The 21,571-nt window shown below is 38.1% G+C and overlaps 2 protein-coding genes across 3 annotated transcripts; both read right to left on the bottom strand.

Annotated features, from left to right (window-relative positions):
* Window positions 1-2,715: 2,715 nt before the first annotated feature.
* On the bottom strand, window positions 2,716-9,001 carry LOC104268922 (transthyretin-like). Its single transcript, XM_009878626.1, has 4 exons — window positions 8,903-9,001; window positions 7,085-7,215; window positions 4,476-4,611; window positions 2,716-2,875 (listed from the first exon to the last, which is right to left on the bottom strand). The coding sequence occupies exons 1-4, from the start codon at window positions 8,969-8,971 to the stop codon at window positions 2,768-2,770; spliced, it is 444 nt and encodes a 147-aa protein (XP_009876928.1). The 5' UTR covers window positions 8,972-9,001; the 3' UTR covers window positions 2,716-2,767.
* Window positions 9,002-10,944: 1,943 nt separating this feature from the next.
* On the bottom strand, window positions 10,945-19,928 carry LOC104269649 (transthyretin). Of its 2 annotated transcripts, XM_009878624.1 has the most exons (5): window positions 19,817-19,928; window positions 18,434-18,468; window positions 17,516-17,655; window positions 13,134-13,269; window positions 10,945-11,232 (listed from the first exon to the last, which is right to left on the bottom strand). In XM_009878624.1, exons 1-5 carry the CDS (start codon window positions 19,854-19,856, stop codon window positions 11,125-11,127), a joined length of 459 nt encoding a protein of 152 aa, XP_009876926.1. In that variant the 5' UTR covers window positions 19,857-19,928; the 3' UTR covers window positions 10,945-11,124. The 2 variants fall into 2 exon arrangements, with proteins under 2 accessions (XP_009876926.1, XP_009876927.1); XM_009878625.1 differs by lacking the exon at window positions 19,817-19,928 and having other exon boundaries at window positions 18,434-18,615.
* Window positions 19,929-21,571: the final 1,643 nt, after the last annotated feature.

Genomic DNA, 21,571 nt, shown 5'->3' with positions numbered 1-21,571 from the left:
GGCTGACTGGTCTGTAGCTCCCCGGGTTGTCCTTGATCCCTTTTTCAAAGATGGGCGTTATGTTTGCCCTTTTCCAGTCTGTGGGAACCTCACCAGACTGCCAGGACCTCTCAATACAGTGGCCAGTGGCCTAGAAACTTCAGCTGTCAGTTCCTTCAGGACCCATGGATGTATCTCATCAGGTCCCATGGACTGGTGCACCTTCAGGTTGTCTAGGTGTTCCTGGACCTGATCTGCTTCTACCCTGGGTGGTTCTTCACTCTCCCAGACCCAGCCAACACCCTCTGTGATTTGGGTGATGTGGTTCGAGTGGTTGCCAGTGAAGACTGAGGCAAAAAAGTTGTTGAGTATTTCAGCCTTCTCCACGTCCTCTGTAACCAGGTCACCTGTATCCTTCCGGAGAGGCCCCACATTGTCTCTCATTTTTCTTTTTTCTCTTATGTAGCTGTAAAATCCTTCTCTATTATTTCGAATGTCACTGGCCAGGTTTGACTCGGTCAGGGCTTTAGCTTTTCTAACCTGGTCTCTGATTACACAAGCAATTTCCTTGTAAAAATCTAATGCATATATATGTGTATATATATATGTGTATATGCCATGGCTGAACTAATGTAACTTTACAGCTCTAAGTGATTAATAATCTTGTAAGGTCTTAGAAATATGTGATTCAAATCAATGTGTGAATGGATTATGACATATAGCTGAGTTCTTAAAAAGTTTACATTTTGGTGCCCCAAAATGATGGATGTTAAATTATGAATTGTTAACCAACACTCTTCTCTAAATAACCTTTTATCACTTTCTTGGGAGGTTTTAAAAGTTGCCATCTTAAATTTCATCAAAATAGTGTTTGTATACTACCTGCTTCAACTCAGTACTATTCTGTAGTGACTTTTAACATAGACAGTGCCTTCGAACAAAATAAATGCGATTCAGAATGAAGATTTGTGCACATTCCTTTTGATCTTTTCATGATTCTTGTAGAGAGAAGCCAATCAGCTTAGCTTTTGCCTTGCTGACAAGGCAAATTAAGGATGTCTTAAAGGAGTGAATGGAGGGAGGAGAAAGAGGGAGTATTTTAAAAGATTCTGAAGATCGTACAGATTAACAAGTTAAAACATTACAAAAATATTAACAGTGGAATTTCAGTATGCTAAGATTCTCTTAAGCCCTTTTGCAGTATTTCAGCTTTAAGTAGGAGGATATAAAATTTAAAATCCATTTTGCAGTAGACAATAGATTGAAAAGCAAGTGCAAAATGTCCGTTTTCTTGGATCTTACCAGTCTATTTTTCTATCATGTTTACCAATAAGTATATTGTTGTGGGTTGCTTATGAGTCAGTTACTTAAAAATATTAAAAGGATCCATTGCATATCAGCCAGAGGAAGTGTACTTAAAATTATTTTATTTGTAGAGGTATGTAAGATAGGCTTAATGAAAAATGCACTGAAACAAATGCTGGGAATTTCCTGTGTACTGTCATAGTTTTGGTTTTTTGTTGCTCATGAAAATGTTTGTACTTTTTTATCATTGTCTTTTATGAAATATAATGTTCTAAAGATTGTGTTGGTTTGTTTATTCTGAGGTTCTGTGGAGAACATATCTTCTTTTTGTTTTGTTTATAGACAGTTCCTCAAAGTAACACCAAAAGGAAGGGACACCTGGTGAGGTTAGGCTGAGATGGATCAAATCTTAGCCTAGCAAATCATTTTTCTTTTATTGGTATTTATGATTTCAGCTTTTGGTTTTATTAGGCTAGATGACTCAATATTTTTGCATAGCTTTCCAAGATTGGGCTGCTATTCTGTCAAATCTTCTGATGGTTCTTCTCTATACTTATTTCTGTTTAGGAGTAATTTTCCTTATATATGAATTACAAGAATGAAAAATAGAAGTGTTCATCCATATTTCTCCTGGAATTAAATAGGGAGGTGGTTTTCTTGGGAGTCATCAATTATCCTTCTAATTTTTCTTCGTATCTTATAGGTATTACAAAAACGTCTGATGGTTAAAGGTATGAAAGTAATTTTGGGGAGTACTTCAACTGGGGATAAAGATATTTTTACAGTTTTATGAAAAAACATGAATAAACTTCTTTGGGTATATTTGATGGATATGCTTTACTGCAGCACTGGATGTGGAGTCTCCTTGAAAGAGTCACAGGTTATAATATATTGGAAAGCAGGAAAAGAAGGCCTTTTAAGTATGTAGCATCTAAATCCTCAATGCTGTTCTACCTTACTGTCACTTTGAAGCTGCTTTCGCTTCTATATCTTAAACTCTTAAAACTCGCTTCCCAATTCTGAATTTTATCTGATGATTGTGTGGGGCCCTGGGCAGCAGTCCCATGTCACTTTGTCTGTTGGGGGCTTCAGTAATAAAGCACAGATGATGGTAGGTGGTGGATTGCAGTACCTCTCTGCTTGCTTTTCGTGAGACACCTTCCAGATGTGTTTTATTCGCTTCTTTTGCAAGAAGGAATATTGCTTATTAACTTCATGGAATATTTATTTTCAGAATCCCAGAAATGGAATTTCAATGCATTCTTTCTAAGCTTAATGTGTTTTTTCTGACACACTTTATTCACATTTCTAAAGTTTTATTCAGAAGAGCAGTACTTAGAGAATACCGAAATACAGAATGCTTGTATTCAGAAGAGTCTGTGAAAACAAAGACAATACCTGTTGGTGAAGTCAGAAGCAAAACTCTTATGATTTATGGAAATTTTAATTTACATGTCTAAATTTTCATGCTTAATGTCACCTTCTATTCCACTGGCTCACTAACTACTGCTGTATTTGAGTAAGAAAAGGGACTGAGGAAAACAGTAATGGAGTAATGTCGATAACCAGAATCATTAGCTGTGAACACCACCTGGAAAAAGAAGAAACAAGACAAATGAGATATGACATATGAGATGTGGATATGAGCCTAGACAGAACCATTATGATCATTGTATCTAAACTCCCACAAAACTTTGGAAATATCTTCTCTTGTGATGGTTGATCACTATTACCTGTGACTGCCTGCCACACACAGCTTTTCCCCTGGTTAAATATCCTTTGTTAAAAGGACATGTCACCTGTATTGTTTAAAATTCTATCAAATATTTGTTATCCAAACTAAGATTTCTTTGTTCGTACTCATAGATGGCAACAAAATGTTTTTCCTTATTGAGGGTGTACATTGAACCCCATTGATTATTTAAGAAACAAAACAAAATGAAATGAGCAAAAAAAAGAAACAAAACCCCAAACCATTCTTTCCAGTATTTGAATGTTTTTATTGCTCTTGTGGAGTCCTGAACTTTGAGGAACAGAGTTAAATGTAGAGTTACAGTAACTATCATCAGGCCAGAATATGAAGCAATGAGTTTATTTATTTATACATCTAGTAGCTAGAGAAGGGCTGCCTTGGTCCTTTGGCCACAGCATGATAATGACCTTACAAAGGGATGATTTACAACAGCCCTTTTAACATGTCCCGCATCAGCTCATGTCCTGCCCTTTGATATCTCCCTCTACATAGGAGGCTATTTTGTGTTGTGAGATGATTGATGGGGTGTCAACTTTTAAAACAGACACAGTTGAATATTCTGTGATGCATAGCTTGTGTGCTCCTTTCAGCATTAGTAATAAAGATGCATATGAAACAAACCAGTGAACTGAGGAAAATATGATTCCTGTTGGGGCTTATTTTTAAGAAAGGAAGCTCTTGCACACTGGAATAAATTAATTTTCAGTCTGGAATATAAACTTAAGCATTATGTTGATGTATAGTCAGTTTATTTGCATACTATAAGCCTTTAATTTTAGCTCTTTTATTTCAGTTGTCACAAAGGCATTAATGTTCGTTATTGTGTAGAAAAGGATGTCATCTCTCATCCATTTCAGGGAGGCAGAAAAAAACCCCACAAGGAATCCTAAATCCTGTGGCTGGCCTGAGTTGGTATCTGGTTTGGACCACCTTCATCTAACCGGTTTATCTGACCCATGCAAACTACAAAAGCCAGTTACACTTTTTATTTCCTGTTGTAAACTGAGGATTCAAGCATCCAGAACACAGTTCATACTTCCATTGTCTTTAAATTATAAACTTTGCAGCTGTACAAGTACTGAATCCAAAGGACAGAAGAATCCTTTTCTCAGGACACTTAACAGTACTCCACCTGTTGTTCTCCCTCAGGTGTTGTAGAAGTAGTCACAGAAAGAATCACAGGCTTAAGCAGAGGTAGAAGGATGAAAATCCTATTTGTTAGTAATGCATCTAAGAGCTTATTGAGAGTTACGGGGAAGGCGCTAACTAAGTTCTCTCACGGCTATGTTGTTACAGAGACTGTGGATTTAAAGTGTGAATGTGAATATACTTTAAAGTTAAAACGAAGTTTAACATGTGCATTTAGTAGTTCAAGCCTAGATGTATAAAATGTCCTCAGTCTTTGGAACTAGAGTACGGGGAAAAAATGCATACTCACATCAGCATGGTGATGGAAGGGATTCAAGCCCAGTCTCTTCCAGTAAGAGGCTGTGTCAAGATCAATCTTGTATATCCCTGTTGCAAATTGTTCTTTAGTTGTGAGCTCATGGAGCTCTCCGTTGTCATTGGATTGTCTGTGTGATGGCAGAAGAATGCACTTTTATATTTTAGTTATAAGCCCCCCCCAAAATGCAGTTCTTAGCAATTGAACGTGAGTGATTTTGTGTAGCTTAAGTAATAGGATGAATACTTCTATTGATCTGGAATGGCTTATGTCCATCTGTATTATGGATGCTTCAGAGCTTATTTTGGCATTAGCTGCTTCCACAATCGCCACAGCAGATGGCTGCCTGCCATGGCACTACTCCGCATGGCTTAGGGGAGAGCCAAAAGCTGGCGTTATTGTTCATAGATTCTTGGCAGAGTCTCGGAGTTAATTAAATGAACCCACTCAGAGAGAAAACTTCACCACTGCTGTAAGCAATGTGGAAGCTCTGTGATGCACTTACTGTGCAAATAAATAACGTCAACTCTCTTGATTTTTCCATAGTTTTCTTAGGTAAATGTATTGAGTTTTTCTAATCTATGAATATTTTTTACAGATGGTTATTTAAAGTTTGAGATCTGCTATGTGAAATGACTTTAGGTCAGCCAGCAGTATAGCCTTTCAGAATTCCCTGTTGTCTCTATTGATCGGTTTGTTTTCTATCCTCAACAAACAGATGGTTTTGTTTGATTTGAAGATGGTATCACTCTTATCCAAGGCCATAGTATTGCCTTCGAACTCTGCACCTTTGAACACCAACCAGTTTAGGGCTCCAGAACCAATACTGAATGCTATCTCTCAAATGTGCCTTTTGGTTGAAACCCATTTTTGTGAAATGAAGTTATATAATACTAGGGTTTTGACTGGATAGGTTGTCAGCAAGTAACAGTGCTGCTAGTGCCTCATTTTAATAGTCACAAACCACTCGTGTTCTAGCTGCCAAATCTTTTTCTGAATGTATTTTATTCAATTGCATGCAGAGAAAAATAAAGAATTGAATGTTTTTTATGTCATTGTCCAATACATTACTTAGGATGTGTACTTTAATATGACTTACAGTTTCAACATGCTTTGTAGTGAGTTATCAGATCTTTTTTATCTATTCAAGTGTCTCTATTTTTTTCTTTGTTGTAGACTGAGCATTGTTAGATAACCGTTCATTTCTTTAATAAGCTTTCTCAGCTAAACCCCAACATGTTTTTAATTGAGAACAGTTACTTCAGAATCTCTTGCTAGTGTTTACAAATTAACAAGACTGGAGAGGCTGATTTAGTATTATCATGACTTTTGCATACCTCATCCTAAGGCTAGTTTGTTCTTTTTTGTCAAATGTTAAGTATGTTTTTAAGACTCCAGTCAATGTCCAGCTGTTCAGCCTATTATCTTTATATAGTCTCTAAACTCAGATTTGAAGATAAGTAAACCGAACACATTAATAGAAAATTTCATGCATTTTTAGTGACAGAATATGTGCAAAGCTATTTTCTCACTTGCAGGGTGGGAGACAATTTAAGTAGGACGACATGAATAGGTTGTTCTTCCCCACCTTGTATGAAAGTGCTGTTACTTCTGGCAACTCACTGCTCTGTGACACCGAAGAGCCACTTTACATGTACAGTTTCTCATGGAACCTAGGAATGCATCTGACTCTGGGATCCCACTTTTGAAATTCCTACACTGTGTCAGCTTCAGCCCTTATGAGCCCTATCTCACTTTTTTTGTGTGTATAGAATAGACTGTTAGCAGACGTGGAGAGGTCTTGAGTGAGACTTTGCAACTATCTTGCAGAGCTAAGTATGAAAGTGGGATGTTGCTCGTTCAATGTAGAAAAAAATTGCTTTTGAGTTTGTTAAAGTGTTAAAATATGCTAAAATTTATGGCAATTTTGAAAAAAAAAGCCATCTATATTTGAAATTCTACAATCATATTTTTTAGAAGACGTGGCAAGATTTAAATACCCAGGAGATTCTTTTTCTTACTCTAGGAGTAGTTGCTTCTCTTGGGGGAGGAGGTGAGAAAGCTTTATCCCCAAATTTTCTCCTTTTGGCTGATTGCTTTTTCTTGACGCAAAGAAGGCTATCAAGTATGATGTAGTATATGTTCAAAACAGTTCCATGTTTTCTTTGTAAAACTGTGATGTGGTCTGAAGTGAAATCCATGTAGAAAGAAGGAAAACAGGCAATACTGGTATGATTCTCAACCAGAGTCTAAGCTTCAAAGAAATTAAGAGTCTGCAGGATTCTACTGGTAACAGTGCAGCAATTCATTGCTGGGGACTAAAAAGTAATATCCTTTCTAATGAAATTGAAGAGAAATAATGAGTGAATTGTGAATTTCTTGTGCTCACAGTAGTTACAAACCATTATAAAACAAATTTAGTTGAAACTGTGCTACTGTTAAAAAATGGTCTGCAGCAAATGCATTCCATAGTATGTTATCTTTCCTCTGCGTAAAAAAGCCATCTTACATTAGAGAATGTGAAATGTGGGGTTTTTTTTCGACTATTTGGCCTCTTCCCATTGCCTTCCCCTTCTTTCACTCATTATTTTGACATGACTTACTTTGAATTCAACAGTTCCCAAGATCCATCTGCAGCTTCCTTATACAACTTAACTGGCACATTTGGAGCTGGACTTCCTCGAACTGAATCCAGAATTTTTATAAAAAGAGGGTGCTTGGAGTCAGCAGAGTCCTTCAGATAGGAAGAGAGAATTTTTTTGTTGTTAGAAAGGTAAGCAATGGTGCATAACAAAGCAGTCTGGAATATTATTCTTTAGATCTACAGGATCTACCATATTTTCCTCTGTAAGGTCACTGTGTGCTGCAGAAATGTAGCCTGAAGCTTTCCAGGAGGAAGATGTCAGGAGGAGCTGTGTGTGCTGAGGAGGCACTGTGGCTGTGTGTTTTCTTTTTGCCATGGCTTAACTACACATCGTCTCCAGCATGAAGTTGTAACTACATTGTGATCTCAACAGGAAATAATTAAATTGTCAAAGGTAGTAGGAATATTTAAAAATCTGGTAACTCTTCCTTTTTATTTTGGAGTGGCAATTTGAGCACAGCTTTATGGATTTGAGAGCCTCTGATGTCTTCTTACCACAGAGTTATCTTAATTCTCCTGTAAACTTGATGACCGCCACATATGAACTCTCTCATAACACAAGGTTGGATCAGGTGTGTCAGCCCCTGGCAGCCATGCAGGCACAGGAGAGGAAAACCTTCCTTCAAAGATGGGATTGCTGTAGTTTCACTTCCAACTTGGAAGCTTCACCTCCAAGTTTCAGTTCCAAGTGGTGGTTATGCCCTGATCTTTTGCCTGTTCAAAGGCAGATTTGAATCAAGGCTTTGACTTTCCATTACCTAATTCTGTAGATGAAAAGTGAGAAAATGGAGCTTGTGGAAGGTACTAATAGGGGATGATTTCAAAATAGCAATCATTGTTCTCCATTTAATCATTGCAAAATGATAGTAAAAACTTAAGAGCCCTCTCTGCCGTCCCCTCTTACAGTCTCTGATACACTGAACATCCCATGGGCTGTGGACCCTGCCCTGTGTCAGACCAATACATCAGCATGTATCTCTACCACCTGTATGAAGCGACAGCTCAAGCTGCTCCTCACTAGTGTTTCTTCTGAGGCATTGGCAATGCAGGATCTAGTGCCACCACCTGTTTTCCTGGCTTTTACACCCTGGGAGCTCAGTGAACACCTACTTCCTCACAAAGGTTGTTCAGGTATTATTTTCTCAAAGACCAGAGCTGGAGAGGAAGAAGTAATCAGGGAGAGAGACCGAAAGGCTGTTCTAGCACAGTTTCGGGCTGAAGCGTCTTGTGTCTCTAGCTTGCTTTGCCTGGAATAAGTGAGCCCTCTGGAAGTGAGATCCTGGCTTTGGCTTTCTTCATTGCTTGCATCAGTGAGTGCTGAGATCCCTTCCTGCTTGCGTGAGGTAAAGCTGTAGTGGATATCATGGTAAGGAAGAGGACTAGAGAAGGCGTTTCTCCAGCATGGATCTCACAAACAGGAATGAAATCTCTCTCAACAGGAGAGGGATTGTATTATAAGGGCTATTAGTTACTTTTCAACAGGCTCAAAGCTTTTGTGTAGTGAATATGGTATTTTTTCTTTCTTCTCTTACATAGTCACTGAGTCTAATGGCAAGAGCTGCTTCTCTAATCATTAAACTCTCTCACTCGAGAAGGAGAAAGAAGGACCAGAAGAAGAGCAGGAGGAGAGAACTACAGTAAATACATACCATAAAATCAAAATAATTGCAATAAAATAAAATATTCTGGTTTTCACTTACTAGTTAAAGTATATATATATATAAACAAAAAGCTAGGACCACAGCAGTATGAAGGACCTCAATCCTGAGACACTTACCAGTGGTGCAGCTTCGGAGAAAAATGCCAGGCCAGCTAAGAAAACAAGAAATACAGAATGAAAACCCATTTTGTCTACTACTAGGTAGTCTCAGTGCCAACAGGTAGAAACTGGTGGGATCTGTGATTTTTATATCAAAGCCTCTAAACTGAGACTGCTTGTCAGAAAAGTGGTGTGACTTTCAACATGCCAATTCATATTATTTGCTTAGTAAACAACGAGAAAATAAGTAACCCATACAAACATGAACCTTGTCTGCAAAAATAAGTCTTCTGTCATTGCCAGTGAAAATACTGTGAACATTGCCTAGCTCAACTGCAGTGATCTCTTGGAAACAATTTCTATGCTGTTTTATTTTTCCTTTTGTTGACAAATAGCACTGTATAGATCTCCTGCAGTTGAGAGAAATAAAAATTTCTTGTTAACTCAGCAATTTCAGTTTCATTGAGAATTTCTCTGCGGTTATGGCTTGGTGTAATTGACTCACCCATGTTTCTCTATTAAGAGACTTCTGTCTGTGGTGGCCTTCTGTCCACCTCTGATAAAAGGTAAAAACTTGTTTTCCAGCATGATAATCAAATACCTACATACCCATTTCTAAAGCACAATAAAACAGTGTTTTAAGACCTATCACTTTACTTGTCTTTTAGATTCTATAAAAGTTTGGGGCCTTTCCTTTAAAACTGCAAGTCACCTATCACCAGATGCATGTGCTTTGTTTTAGGGAAGTGGTACTTCCTGAAATTAAACTTTGTCTTCCTGATTTCTGGTTAGACCCATGTGCTTACACTCTCTTTCTAGGTTTGTCCTGTATCACATAGATGACTACGTGCAGAGTAGTTATTTTGCTTGGGTTTTTTTGATGACTATACCTTCTTGTACGTGTTTATGTCCTATTTTGAGGACTAGATGTAGCTCACTGCAAATCAAACTTACTGATTTTCAAGCTTCAGGAGGAGCAGGATCCCGTGAAATTTGCATGCTTTAAGACAACTGCTGTTTTGAAACTATTTGCACTGCTTACAAGAGTTGCATAACCACCGTAGTGTCCAGATACCAGGGGAAAAAAGTAGCCAAAGAGTGAAACATTAAAGGCAAGCTTTTGTAACTTGTGAATTCACTTGGTATGCAGTCATCCCAGCAGGCTCTGGGTGTAGGGATAAACTCCAAGGTCAGTGGCAGATGAGTGCTGATTGTGAATGGCATGATTTCAGTAACTTTCTCTATAGTTTCTGTAATCCCATTAAAAAGCAAATTCTCTGCTTCAGGCAATTTTAAATACAATAGGCCATCAGTCTACAGAAATCACTGCTAAAGCCCTCAAAGTCTTTGGTCAGTTTCCAACAACAGCATTTGAATCACAGTCACTCTACAGCTTACCTTTTTCTGTTTCTTAAAAATATGGAGAGAATATTAAGGTGATGCTTCTATTTTATGACTTTTTTTTTTTTAATGATGTCTAGAGGTTTGACTTCTTAGAGGGTTAATTGGAATGCACCCAAACACATAGCCAGCTGGGTTAAAGATCAAAGTTGTTAAAATTGAAGCAATTGAAATTCCTTCAGAACTTCCTAGATTGATTGAGCAGCAAACTTACCTCTTGAAATGACAAAGTGTTCAGGCTTACCTGAAGTTTTAAGTAAAGGTACACAGATTTTAACTCTTTCATCTTTCTGGATGTGTACATATTTCAGCAGTCTTTCTGTATTGTTTGTTCTGCTGCTATGTAGTCAGCATTTCTCCTGCTGACCCTGTCATCTAGTTGATAGTGGGATCATCTCTTCTGTGTGTAAACTATGAATAGCAAGGATAATTTTCTTATCTGGAGTACCTGAGTTTGGTCAATTTTTTTACAGTAGCACAACTCTATAAATTTCTTATTTTGAGCCAGTACCTTTGGTGAGAATTTTTCAAGGTAATGGAGGAAGATAACAGAACCAAATCAAGCACCATGCCATGCATGTTTTCCAGATGTCCTTTGCACTTGAAGAGAAATAATGACACCTTAGAGCACAATAAAATTTCACCAATAGAATCAAAACTCTTTTAAAGAAGTAACATTTTATTGACTTGTCTGAAGTTTGCAAGGTTACAAAATGAAAAAAAAACAAACAACACCTAATGTGGCAAAAAGTTATGCGTTAGCAGTAGGAAAAAACATCCTTCTAAAAGCCTACAATAGTTCTAGCAGCTGAGGGTGTTTGTGTAACAACAGTACATGTTTATTCCTGGGGATCACTGACAACAGCAGTGGTTGAATAAGAGAAGGGACTGAGGAGAGCAGCAATGGTATAGTGGCGGTGACCAGAATCATTAGCAGTGAACACCACCTGGAAAAGAGAAAACTTGTGGTCACGATGAAGAATGTACATTCAAAGCTACCTAGTTAAGAATCGATAAGCACACTCCATTTCCTCTGCAGAGTGTTTTACCACTTCTGTCCAGTCAATAATTTTACCCTTCTGAAAAGTAATGCTCCCTGTTGCGTTGTGATGCTTACTGAAGACTAAGAAATTTATGAGATTTGGCATGAGGTCCACAAAGAACCTTGGCTACAGTGAAGCTAGGTGGAGATACCTACACCTGAGACAGACAAACTAGTTTGTGTTGTGGAATGGGAGGATGAGGGGGAGGTATCTCAAACAACCAGTAAGACAGGTGAAATCCCATCTAATGAACTTAAATACAGCCTCCATGTGAGGTGTCTGAGTAAGGTAGGCAGTTGGAACCTGGCGCTGCTTGCTGTACTTTAGTGTCCCACTCTTGTTTTTAACATAGCTGGTGATGGGTCTGTTCTTGCACCCAGAACTGAGTGATCAGGCTTTGCCAGAACAAGGAGAGACCCTTGCCCTAAGGTGATTCAAATCTGCTGCTGTCTGAATCAGTCCCTGGGCCTTGGGACACCCAGTTTGTGTCATCACCGAGGTTAAGCTCCCACTTCCTTTGTCTCTCTTCAGCCTAATATTTGATCTATTTTCTAAATCATGCTGTACTTTCTATAAGAGAAAGAGACCAGAGAGTTTCATTCTACATCTTGGTCCTGACAAAGTCTAAGCTGCTGGGATGTGATGACTGTAGGCTTCAGTTACCTTCTGCACAGACAGTCATTGAACTCTGCCCCTTCCCAGGCTAATTTGTAAACCTGTAGGCTGTTACATCAAAAGAAAGCTGCTTCAGCAGTCCAGGTGGAACAGTCTCAAGCAGGTGCTTTTAAACATCTTGTGGGGTGAAGCCCTTCTGTGTAGGCCAAACAACTTTCAGACCTCCAAATGCTGAGGAATATTTTTGAGGATTGTTCACTTGACTTAAATGACCTGCACCACACCTCAGACTTTTAGTGACCTGGGCCTCAGTCGTTTGTTACAGTCTTCCATAGAGCTTCATAAACTGAGAACTTAGAAATGTTGTACAGTACAACATGTAGCCATTCCAGACTACTTAATTTGGTGAGACTTAAATTTAGTGGCAGATTAAGCCACTAAAGAAGAATGTAAACATTTTTGCTCAAACCCAGAACAAAGTGCTAAGTAAATGTAATAGAATACAGCACACAATAAATCAGTGTAGGGCTATAAGCAGAGAGAGACACGATTGTGTTGGTGGCCAGGGTATAAAAATTGAGTATCGATGAAAGAGCCAACTTTTCCTTTCCCACCATGGTTCTTTCTTTATTTTTTTAATTCTATTGCATATTTCAGACCAAGCATAATTTTTTTTTGTTTTTAAAAAAAGGCACATCAGAAGGAATTACTTTCCCTGTAATTACAGATCATACAGAATTCAGTGATTTTCAGGTGATTGATACCGAGGAAATACCTTTGATTAAATACTAGCTTATTTCCTATAAAATTAGGGCTTCCAAATCTATATTACTTCAGCAACAATAAAAGCAGTATTTTTTCCCTTGTGTTATTTTTAAAATTTGTTTGCTTTTTAAACATTGTGTACTTTTGAACAATGTAGCTCTTTTTTAACAAAGTTTCCTATTTCTCTGAATGAGTGAATGGGCACAGCTCCACTTCAGAAGAGCTATGTCAGTACTTGCAGGGAAGTTGGCTACTTTCTTTGGCTTAGCCAGCTATATACTGCCTTTATTTGCCCAATGTTATGTGGCAGTGAACCATTTCACTGAATGAGACTGCTCCTTTAGTATTAAAGGACTGCATTTGTTCTTTCCAGCTGATGCCACTACACAGTATATAGGTTATTGGATATATTTGCAAATACTTACATCAGCATATTCATGGAATGGAGAAAGGCCAAGTCCCTTCCAGTAAGAGCTGGTGTCAAACTCAACCCTGTAGACTCCTTCTACAAACTGTTCTTCTGTTGTGAGCTCATGGATCTCCCCATATTCTGTAGTTTTCCTGTAATAGTGAAATATTTACGTAAATGTTTGATGTTGTCACATAGATGCTAAACAGAAATAGTTGATGTGGAATATTAAATAGCAGAGCTGCAGCACAGTTAAATTCTACGTTGAATGGTTTCTAATAATCTGAAATCGTTCCCTCCTATGAAGTGTGTATTTCCCTATTGAAGAGCCTGCCCTTAGTACCAGCTCATCCATTATACACCACAAATCAAAGCTGGCTGGCTTTTTTGGTCATTTCTCTGGCTATAGTAGAGATTACAGTTAAGGCCCCTCTTTTAATATCTTTTTTAACTTAACCAAGTACCATCTGGAACAAAATGTTAGTGACTTGGGAAAAATATGAAAGGCAAGATGCCAAATCTCAAATTATAATTAGAGAAGAGAGATTTTAGTGGAAAATTATTTTACTCTCTAGTTATTAGCTATAGGTTTTACCTCTGTACACTGATACAGTTTTATGTCCCTGAGTGGTAGCGTCTTGGAAAAGCAATTTAGCATCACAAGATTCTATTAAATTGAATTACAATGCCTTGGTCAAAGAACAGGGGCCTCTTCCACTGTATGACATATTAATGAGTAATAGAAATTCCCAGCCAGAGAGATAATGTACTCAGCTTGTAACAAAAAACTGTGGGTGAATGAAGTCCAGAATCAAGAAGGAAATGTTTGTTTGAAAAACACTAAGCGTTGTGTGAGAGCTGTTAAAATATTTACAAACTTAACTCCTAAACACCATTTAATTTTTACCTCCTTTTATTTTATTTCTGGGTGGTTTTTACCATTTTTTTTCTGCTGAAAATATTTATTTGATATTTATAGCACTTCATAACCACATGATGTAGTTGAAGGAAAAATGAAGAAAGCCTTGACTTGAAGAACTAGTGAAACTTTCCCATTTTATGGCAAGGAGTAGCTGTCTAGAAAGAAAACAGAAAAGCTTCAGGAGAAAGAGAGGGAGAGGAGAAAGCAGTGATATTCTACTTATCAGTTGTGCTGTTGCAGCTTTTCTTTCCTAGCTGCTGCCTTCTCCTTCATCTTGTTTTTCATCTTTAATTAATGATGGTAAATAAGAAAGTCTGAATAACAGAGATTTTGCTTAATTTAAGAAGTAACAAGATTGAAAATCCCATACTAATCTTCCGGCCTTCTTACATTTTAAGTTTGGGACTTTGCAGACTGACAAAAGTCTCACTGGTCCCATACAAGTGAGATCAGCTGTATCCAGGGTAGAAAAAACCTGCAGATAATCTGAGCTCTATTTGAAATATGGTTCAGAGGTAACAGGTGAAGTGTACCACATCTGATTTCTTTTGGTTTAATTAGTACTTCCTGGCTTAACCTATATTGCCTTAATAAAAAAGCAATAGGTAAAAGGAGGAATAATTCATTGGCAAGTGTCCTTGAAACCATGAAGCAGAGTTGCTGAGATCCTGCAGAAGTGTTCACAGTACAAGGTAGCAATTCACATACATCTTCTTGCAAGTCAGACAGTCTAGACACAAACCAATTAAAAGGAGAAAGGGTGTCTGCCTCAAAGTCTTTGTTCGAGTAAAGAAGTCTTAATCTGAGGAAAGTGAGGATGCAGCTTGAATAGTGCTTTCTCTAATGGGTGCTGAGCCAGAATTGCAGATGTTAACCATCCAGAAGAGTTGGGAAACTGGAAACAAGAGTTTGCTTGATGACTCTCACCCACTACTAGGAGTTAATGGCACTTTCTTAATTTTAATTAAAGTGGTAGCCATTCAGTTGAAGTGGTCTCACAAGCTCACCCTTCAGCATTACTGCTGCATTGGCAGCCAAGAGGACAGTTGCAATTCAGAGCATTGATGGGATTAGGGCAAGGCAGAGAATGCCCTGTACCCAGCACTAGGAGCAAAATGCTACAAGTGATTCCTTCTAAACAGCACTTGCTGTCTGAGTAAGGGAATATAGTATGGCTGCTGATTCTTTATAGGATGTGGACTGCCAGCATCTGCTGTGAGATAGACAGTTAAGTTAAAAAAGCTGTGGTTTTCCAGAACAATCACTGGTTATTACTATGGCTCCAGCCTAGACTGCAATTCTGTTCTTCTTTTTCACTGTCAAGATCTTAACTGTATATTGTCACCAGGTTAAATCTACACTATCTGTGCAATAATATTTATGAACTCCTGGCACATGTACTGCACTGAGATAAACTCTGCCCTCAGATACAGACTACTGAGGAAATATCTCAGAAACATGAATTACTGTTTTGAAGTTTAAAAATTAAAAAAAAAAGAAAAGAAAAGGGGTTGAGGGAACCACTTCAAACATGCTGCAGTCTTTTTTAATATATTTTTTGTGGTTTACAACCTAGGTAATGAGAACTATGTTTGGTGAATGCAACTCTTGAACCACATGAGAAGACCTAGATTTCCAAAAACATGTGAGGAGTGAGGAGGTCAAATCTAGTCATAGGAGGAGCTCATGTAGAATTAAAATCACATGCTTTCTAGTCCTCTGTGCCCTGAAGTCTTCCTCAGAGTGTATCTCAGCTCCAGTTATCTCTTCTTGTATATTTTTGGCTTGATTAATTTTGAAATTAGCCGCTTTATGAAGTTAGCTGTTTCTATGCTAACTTGTTCCCTGCCTTTTAAATACTTACTCCAAATTCACCAGTTTCAATGTGCATTTGCTTAATTCCTTAAAATGTGTTAGCAAAGTAAAACCAAACAAACAAAAAGGTAAAAAAATAACTTCTATAGACATTTAAAAACCCCAGTAACTTTCCCATATGCATCTACTAGGTACTGCAACTTTGAAATATTAACCTGACAGGAGAAGTTACAAATTGTGTTCCTTGATTGCATTGATCTGAAATGCCGACAGAGGTTATTTAAGAACAACTAGGGTATTTGTCTCCTTGGGCATGTTGAGAGCAGTGTTGCAAACTGAAAAAGAAAACACTGTTATGGCCCAAAAGTGAGAGCATTTAACACTGATATTGCATTTGTCTTATTCCTCTGTAAATTGCATTTTGCATTATATGTTTGAGCGCTTGATGAAACATTTGAAATAATCTGTGTTTTCTAATAATGACAGAAATTCTCAGTAAGGATAAGATTTTATCCTTGTCTCTGCTTTCCTTGAAAACAATGTATCTTTTTTTCATGGGGTTTGTCTCTTTGTTAAAGTATATAAATCCATTCTGAGTAATTTTTTCCTGGATTTGGGAGCAGAAGTGTTTGTTTCGCCTTCAGTCTCCTAACCTGTCTTGTTCCTTTTCAATAGGCAAAAGTATTTTTTGAGTTTTCTAAAAAGAAAATCTTCAGCTGTAGAGAAAGGAATCCCCCTCCTTGTAGTCATCTCCTTTGATATTTTTTTTGGCCACTTTTACGTAAATCATGTTATAAAACTCCTAGAAAAAGACTGTTGGATGCTCTGGTGGCTCCTGTCCATGCTTGTGCTTGTCATTCTGTACTTGAATATCCTGCTGTTACTAGAGATTTCTCTTGACTTATTTAAAAGTCTAATTGAACGAGTTGTTACAATGGAAGTTACATGCCTGAATACCTCACCTATGTGAATTTTAGTAAACCGTATTCCTCCATTACCCATACTTTTCCTGCAGACTGAAGATACTAGTATTGTTGCCTGCCTCACAATGATGTTTTGAGGATGCTTTGATTTGTTAAACTGTCATTCTAGCAAAAGCCATGCAGGTCTATGGAAATGACCACAAACAAATACTGAGACTGTGCTTCCGTGTTGTGTTACAGTGGGACTCTTTAAAACTTTCTGGACAAGGATTTTCTTCCAAACAGCATGTTTGTTATGCAGGAGAAGACAACTAACATGCTTATTATTTCCATGTCTACAGAAAAAGCTTACAGAGAAGATGCTGCAGATAAAGTTCTATAACCATATGAAGATAGTAAGTTAGTGTGGATTACCTAAAAAATTCTAGTAAATAGGCTTTTATTACTTTTTTTTGTCATAGAAAGGAAAGATAGCTAGCAGAAAAAATTATTAAACCCATTCCTTTACAAAGATAAGATGAGCATTTCAACGTATTTTTGTAATTATCACGTATTTCAGTCATGGATAAGTTCCGCTTCACTTTGATGGATTTTAGACTAGAATTCACATGCTGTTAACAGTGATAGTGTGACATGTGCTACAAAACATATTGGTTTTTGATCTGAGCTCCATTTCCTTTATTTCTCAGTTGTTTACCCGAGGCACCTGGAAAATATCTGTAAGATCACATTACTCACCCAGTAGCAAAGTCCTGCCAGCTTCCATCTGCCGCCTTTTTAAATACTTTAACAGCTACGTTAGCTGCAGGGCTTCCTCTGACTGCATCCAGCACTTTGACCATGAGAGGGCATTTGGAATCAACAGCACCATGGGAGACCTTGGGGAAAGCAGGAGAGGTTGTAGAGGAGCTGTTCACCAGCCCTGCAAATACCTTCTTTCAAAGAAAAGATGGATTCCTATGGCAGAATTAATATTGACTCTAAAAGCAAGTTCTTTGCCGAATGGTGTTCAAAGCTGGTTTGCAAACATCTTAAAGCAGAGTAGGTTAGAGCTGTGCACTGATTACTTTATTGCACACACACAAATGGATTGCTTGATAAATATTTAGAGTTGTATATGGCTCTGGGAAAATGTTATAAAATATAACTTTTTAATGAAGACACAAATAAGAAAATGGTAAATTATCCTAAGTGCAGGCATGATTAGCCTATGAAACCAACAAAGAAATACCTATGACATCCATAGGGCTGAAAGAATATTTGTTTCTAAAGCTTCATTAGATTATATAGAATCTCTAGTCATACTTCAAAAATAAGTTTTTAGTGCTTTAGAGAAGTACTTATTTGGTGAAGAAGGTAAAGCTACCTTTAGTGAAGATATGGTATGTGAGTCACAAACTCACAGAAACAGACAGAAGTAAAAGGGTCACATATCCTAGATCCCTGACCCTATCATAATATCCTAAAATAGATGGTTAAATGGCAAAAGAAGTAGTTTTAAGAGTTCTGAAGAATCTACTCTAAAAATGTTAGTAAAATAACACTCCAGCAAAACCTAATGGTTACAGAATTTAATGGATGAGGAGGATGCTAGTCATCTAGAAAATCTAGATTATCATTCTTGTAATGGTTGAGTTTGAATAAAAAGAGACTCACCAGTGGTGCAGCTTCAGAGAAAAATACCAGTCCAGCTAAGAAAACAAAGAGCACAGAGTGAGAGGCCATTCTGTTTGCTGTTAGTGAGCCCTGGTGCCAGCAGTTAGGAGCTGAGAGGATTTGGGATTTTATACCCAATCCTACAACAAAACAGGCTGCTTATTGGGTGCCCATATGACTCCAAATCTGCTGACTCTGATTATTTGCTTAGTAAACAGTCCAATCCTAGAGTCAGCCCATGAATAGCACTGCCATTGCAGTCAATGGAAGGACTGCAGGATCACCAAAGAGAATAAGTAACGGGCACAAACATGACCCTTGCCTGGGGAGATTAGACTCATAGAAAGCCCTCCACAGAATAATGTAAATGACCTTTGTTTGCCCAGAAGTCCAACCAATTCTAGGAGGTCTTTACTTTGCCATCAGGTTGTGCACAACAATGCCCCGATGCTTTCTCTATGACCCCTCCATGTTTTCTTCTCAGTGTACTCAACGCTTTAAGACCACTTACCACCTGCAGATACAGACTCAGAATATGGGTGATGGAGTTTATTCTCTATATGGCTCAAGCAGTTCTAACAGTCCATGCTGGAAGACAGGCTCTCTTTCTTGTGTAAAAGGAGAAATGTTTCTTTTGAAACCTGATTTAGATAGGATCTGACAACATACTGCCTCTCACACAGTTTCTAAGGATTCATCTTGCCTAATTGTTAGGTAGACATTGAGTTTTCCTCTTAGGCACTGGGAAGACACCTGGAGAGATCTGTCCCCTTGAGAGGAAAAGGGTCTAAAAAAATTGAAATGAATCCTTTCTTGCTCCATGTACCCTAGAAGGAGACAGGGCAACTTGCACAGACTGGTAGCTTAAGCTAACATTTAGCTAATGTTCTTGTTGCCAAACTCCTGTTGTACTGAAAATGTTATTGGTATCCTCTGAAATGTACACTTGGGTAAGAGGTTTTTCAGGGGTGAGCTCATCCACAACCTACGCTGGAATGGAGATGCCAGCTGAGGAGTAGGCATGGTGTAGCTAGGTTTCTCCAGCTGAATCACATAAAAATTGTCCATACTGTGCTAGCTGAGACAGAAACAGCTCTCTGGCATTTCTTTGTCCCCATGTCCTAAGCAACTCTGAGTCTACAGGAGCTGGCGCACTTAGTTTTTACTGATTTCAGAGTGCTTTTGCTAACAAAAAGCAATTTTGCTTCTTAACTTAAATAGGAATGTAGTGAAGATCTTGGAGAGAAGTCATGAATGTTATTCTCCAGCAGCTTTCATGCCTTCCGGCTGCTTTATGCAGTTCTCTTTAGACAAAGTTGATTTTTGAAAAATCTATATTACAGTAATCTCCTGAACGGGGCCCAAAGTGCCCTTTGTACTTACAGCTACACAGGCTAGTACGTAGGTAGCATTCTATGCTCATTTTTCATTCACGTGAAAGTCAGTGCAAGGTTTCCAGCAGTAACAAATCATGCTACGATCTAGTGATTGTGAGGTACATTCATATCTTGGAATCATCAATATTGCTCTTAGGCCTGTGCATCAACAGTTTACTTCACTATTTTGCTCTCGTTTGAAAATATTTCTCTGATAAAGTAAAGCTTCGTGTGTCAGGAAGAGAAATTATCTGTATTCTAGTGCAAGTAGACTGTTCTTTCATTCGCTATCAGCTGTTCTGCAAGGAAATAATGCTAAGAAGTTAATGATATTGGCACCTGCCTGCACCTGAATTTGCTCTCCCATGAGAGAATAACTTCAAAAAACAGTTATTTTTCCTAGATTTTCCTGCAAGGTACCAGTTTCTGAAAAATGAAGTCTACAGAGATAATACATTTCAGGTGACCAATTATCAATTTCACTTTCTACTTGTATAATTTGCACCTTTCAGCAGCTGGTTTTCAAAGTGGGCAAGGAGCATGGAAAATTCTAACCCCAAACACGATTTTTTTTTCCTCACCATTTATTATTTTTTTTCAACTCTCCCCATCCCACACATAGCCTAGATAGGGATCTTTTGACTGTTAGCAGGGGCACCATTCTGAAGGGAAAGAAGACTTTTGTGTTTGTGAATCTTCCCTCACACGTTTTGCAGATAACTAGACTGCTGCTGCGAGTTCTAAGATAAGAGTGGTTTTGGTGAGAAGGTAAAAAAAAGTCTTTATTATTTCTCTGATCTGGCAAGACATGGAGCATCCAGAATTCATATAGAATGCTATTGAAGTCTTATCTGAGCCTAACTTAAAATCACTATAGCCTAGTGAAACCAATACTAGGTAGATCTTCCTCCTTCCATTGTCAGCCTCAGCCTCTTAGCACACTATGCTCATGCTTTCTGTAAAATATATGGGAAGGCTCAGGAATTTGGAGTAGCTGGCTGACAGAAATGATGAGCGGAGTATTCACTGAAAGAAAAAGGCATCTGCTTGAAGTCAGAAGAAAACATGAAACCAAAGAGAAGGAAGAGGCTTCTGCTTGGCTGTTTTTTAAATGGAGAAAAACATGGTGGTTCTAGAGCCCCCGTCATCTTGACTGTGTTTCCTTGGACCTGGCAGAGTTTTTTTACATTTGCATTCAACTGAATTCTCAAATTTTAGAGATTGTGCCTACCTCAGTGAATCAAATTTTATGGTCTTAGAGGAGAATCAGAACCTGTTATTGTGGGTGAGAAAAGGAAAAAGGGAATGGGTAACTGCTGAGCATCTGACAAGCAGCGGTTGTTGTTTATCTGTTGCTGCTAAACCCTTTCTGTGAAAAAGGGAGTCTGAAACTTATAAACTGAATAACTTACCCCAGATAAAAAAAAAAAAAGTGTGAAAGTGAAATGAAAAGGGACTGAGCATTGGGAAACTCTAAGCCTTGTGAAGGAGTAGGGAAGCTGTCATCAAGAGCAGGAAACAGGGCAAGTCCCATAGACTGCTAGCAGGAGGTATGACACAAGGAAAGGGGTGCAACACAGAGCCATTGCACAGAGGAATAGCATAAAAGTCCTACAGTAAGAAAAGAGCAAAAAGAGTCACTGAAAACCCCTCAGAAAAAGATATTTAGGAATCCTTGTGTGGAAGAAACACGAGGTTTATATAGCTAACATAGAGGTAGCATAAAGCTGTTTGAGGACTAGGGGACACACAAAACCCAGAA

The sequence above is a fragment of the Apaloderma vittatum genome, unplaced genomic scaffold (assembly GCF_000703405.1).
Source record: "Apaloderma vittatum isolate BGI_N311 unplaced genomic scaffold, ASM70340v1 scaffold26021, whole genome shotgun sequence".
Lineage (NCBI taxonomy): Eukaryota > Metazoa > Chordata > Aves > Trogoniformes > Trogonidae > Apaloderma > Apaloderma vittatum.
The sequence above is the reverse complement of the archived record's forward strand: the minus strand, read 5'-3'. Positions and strand labels throughout refer to the sequence as shown.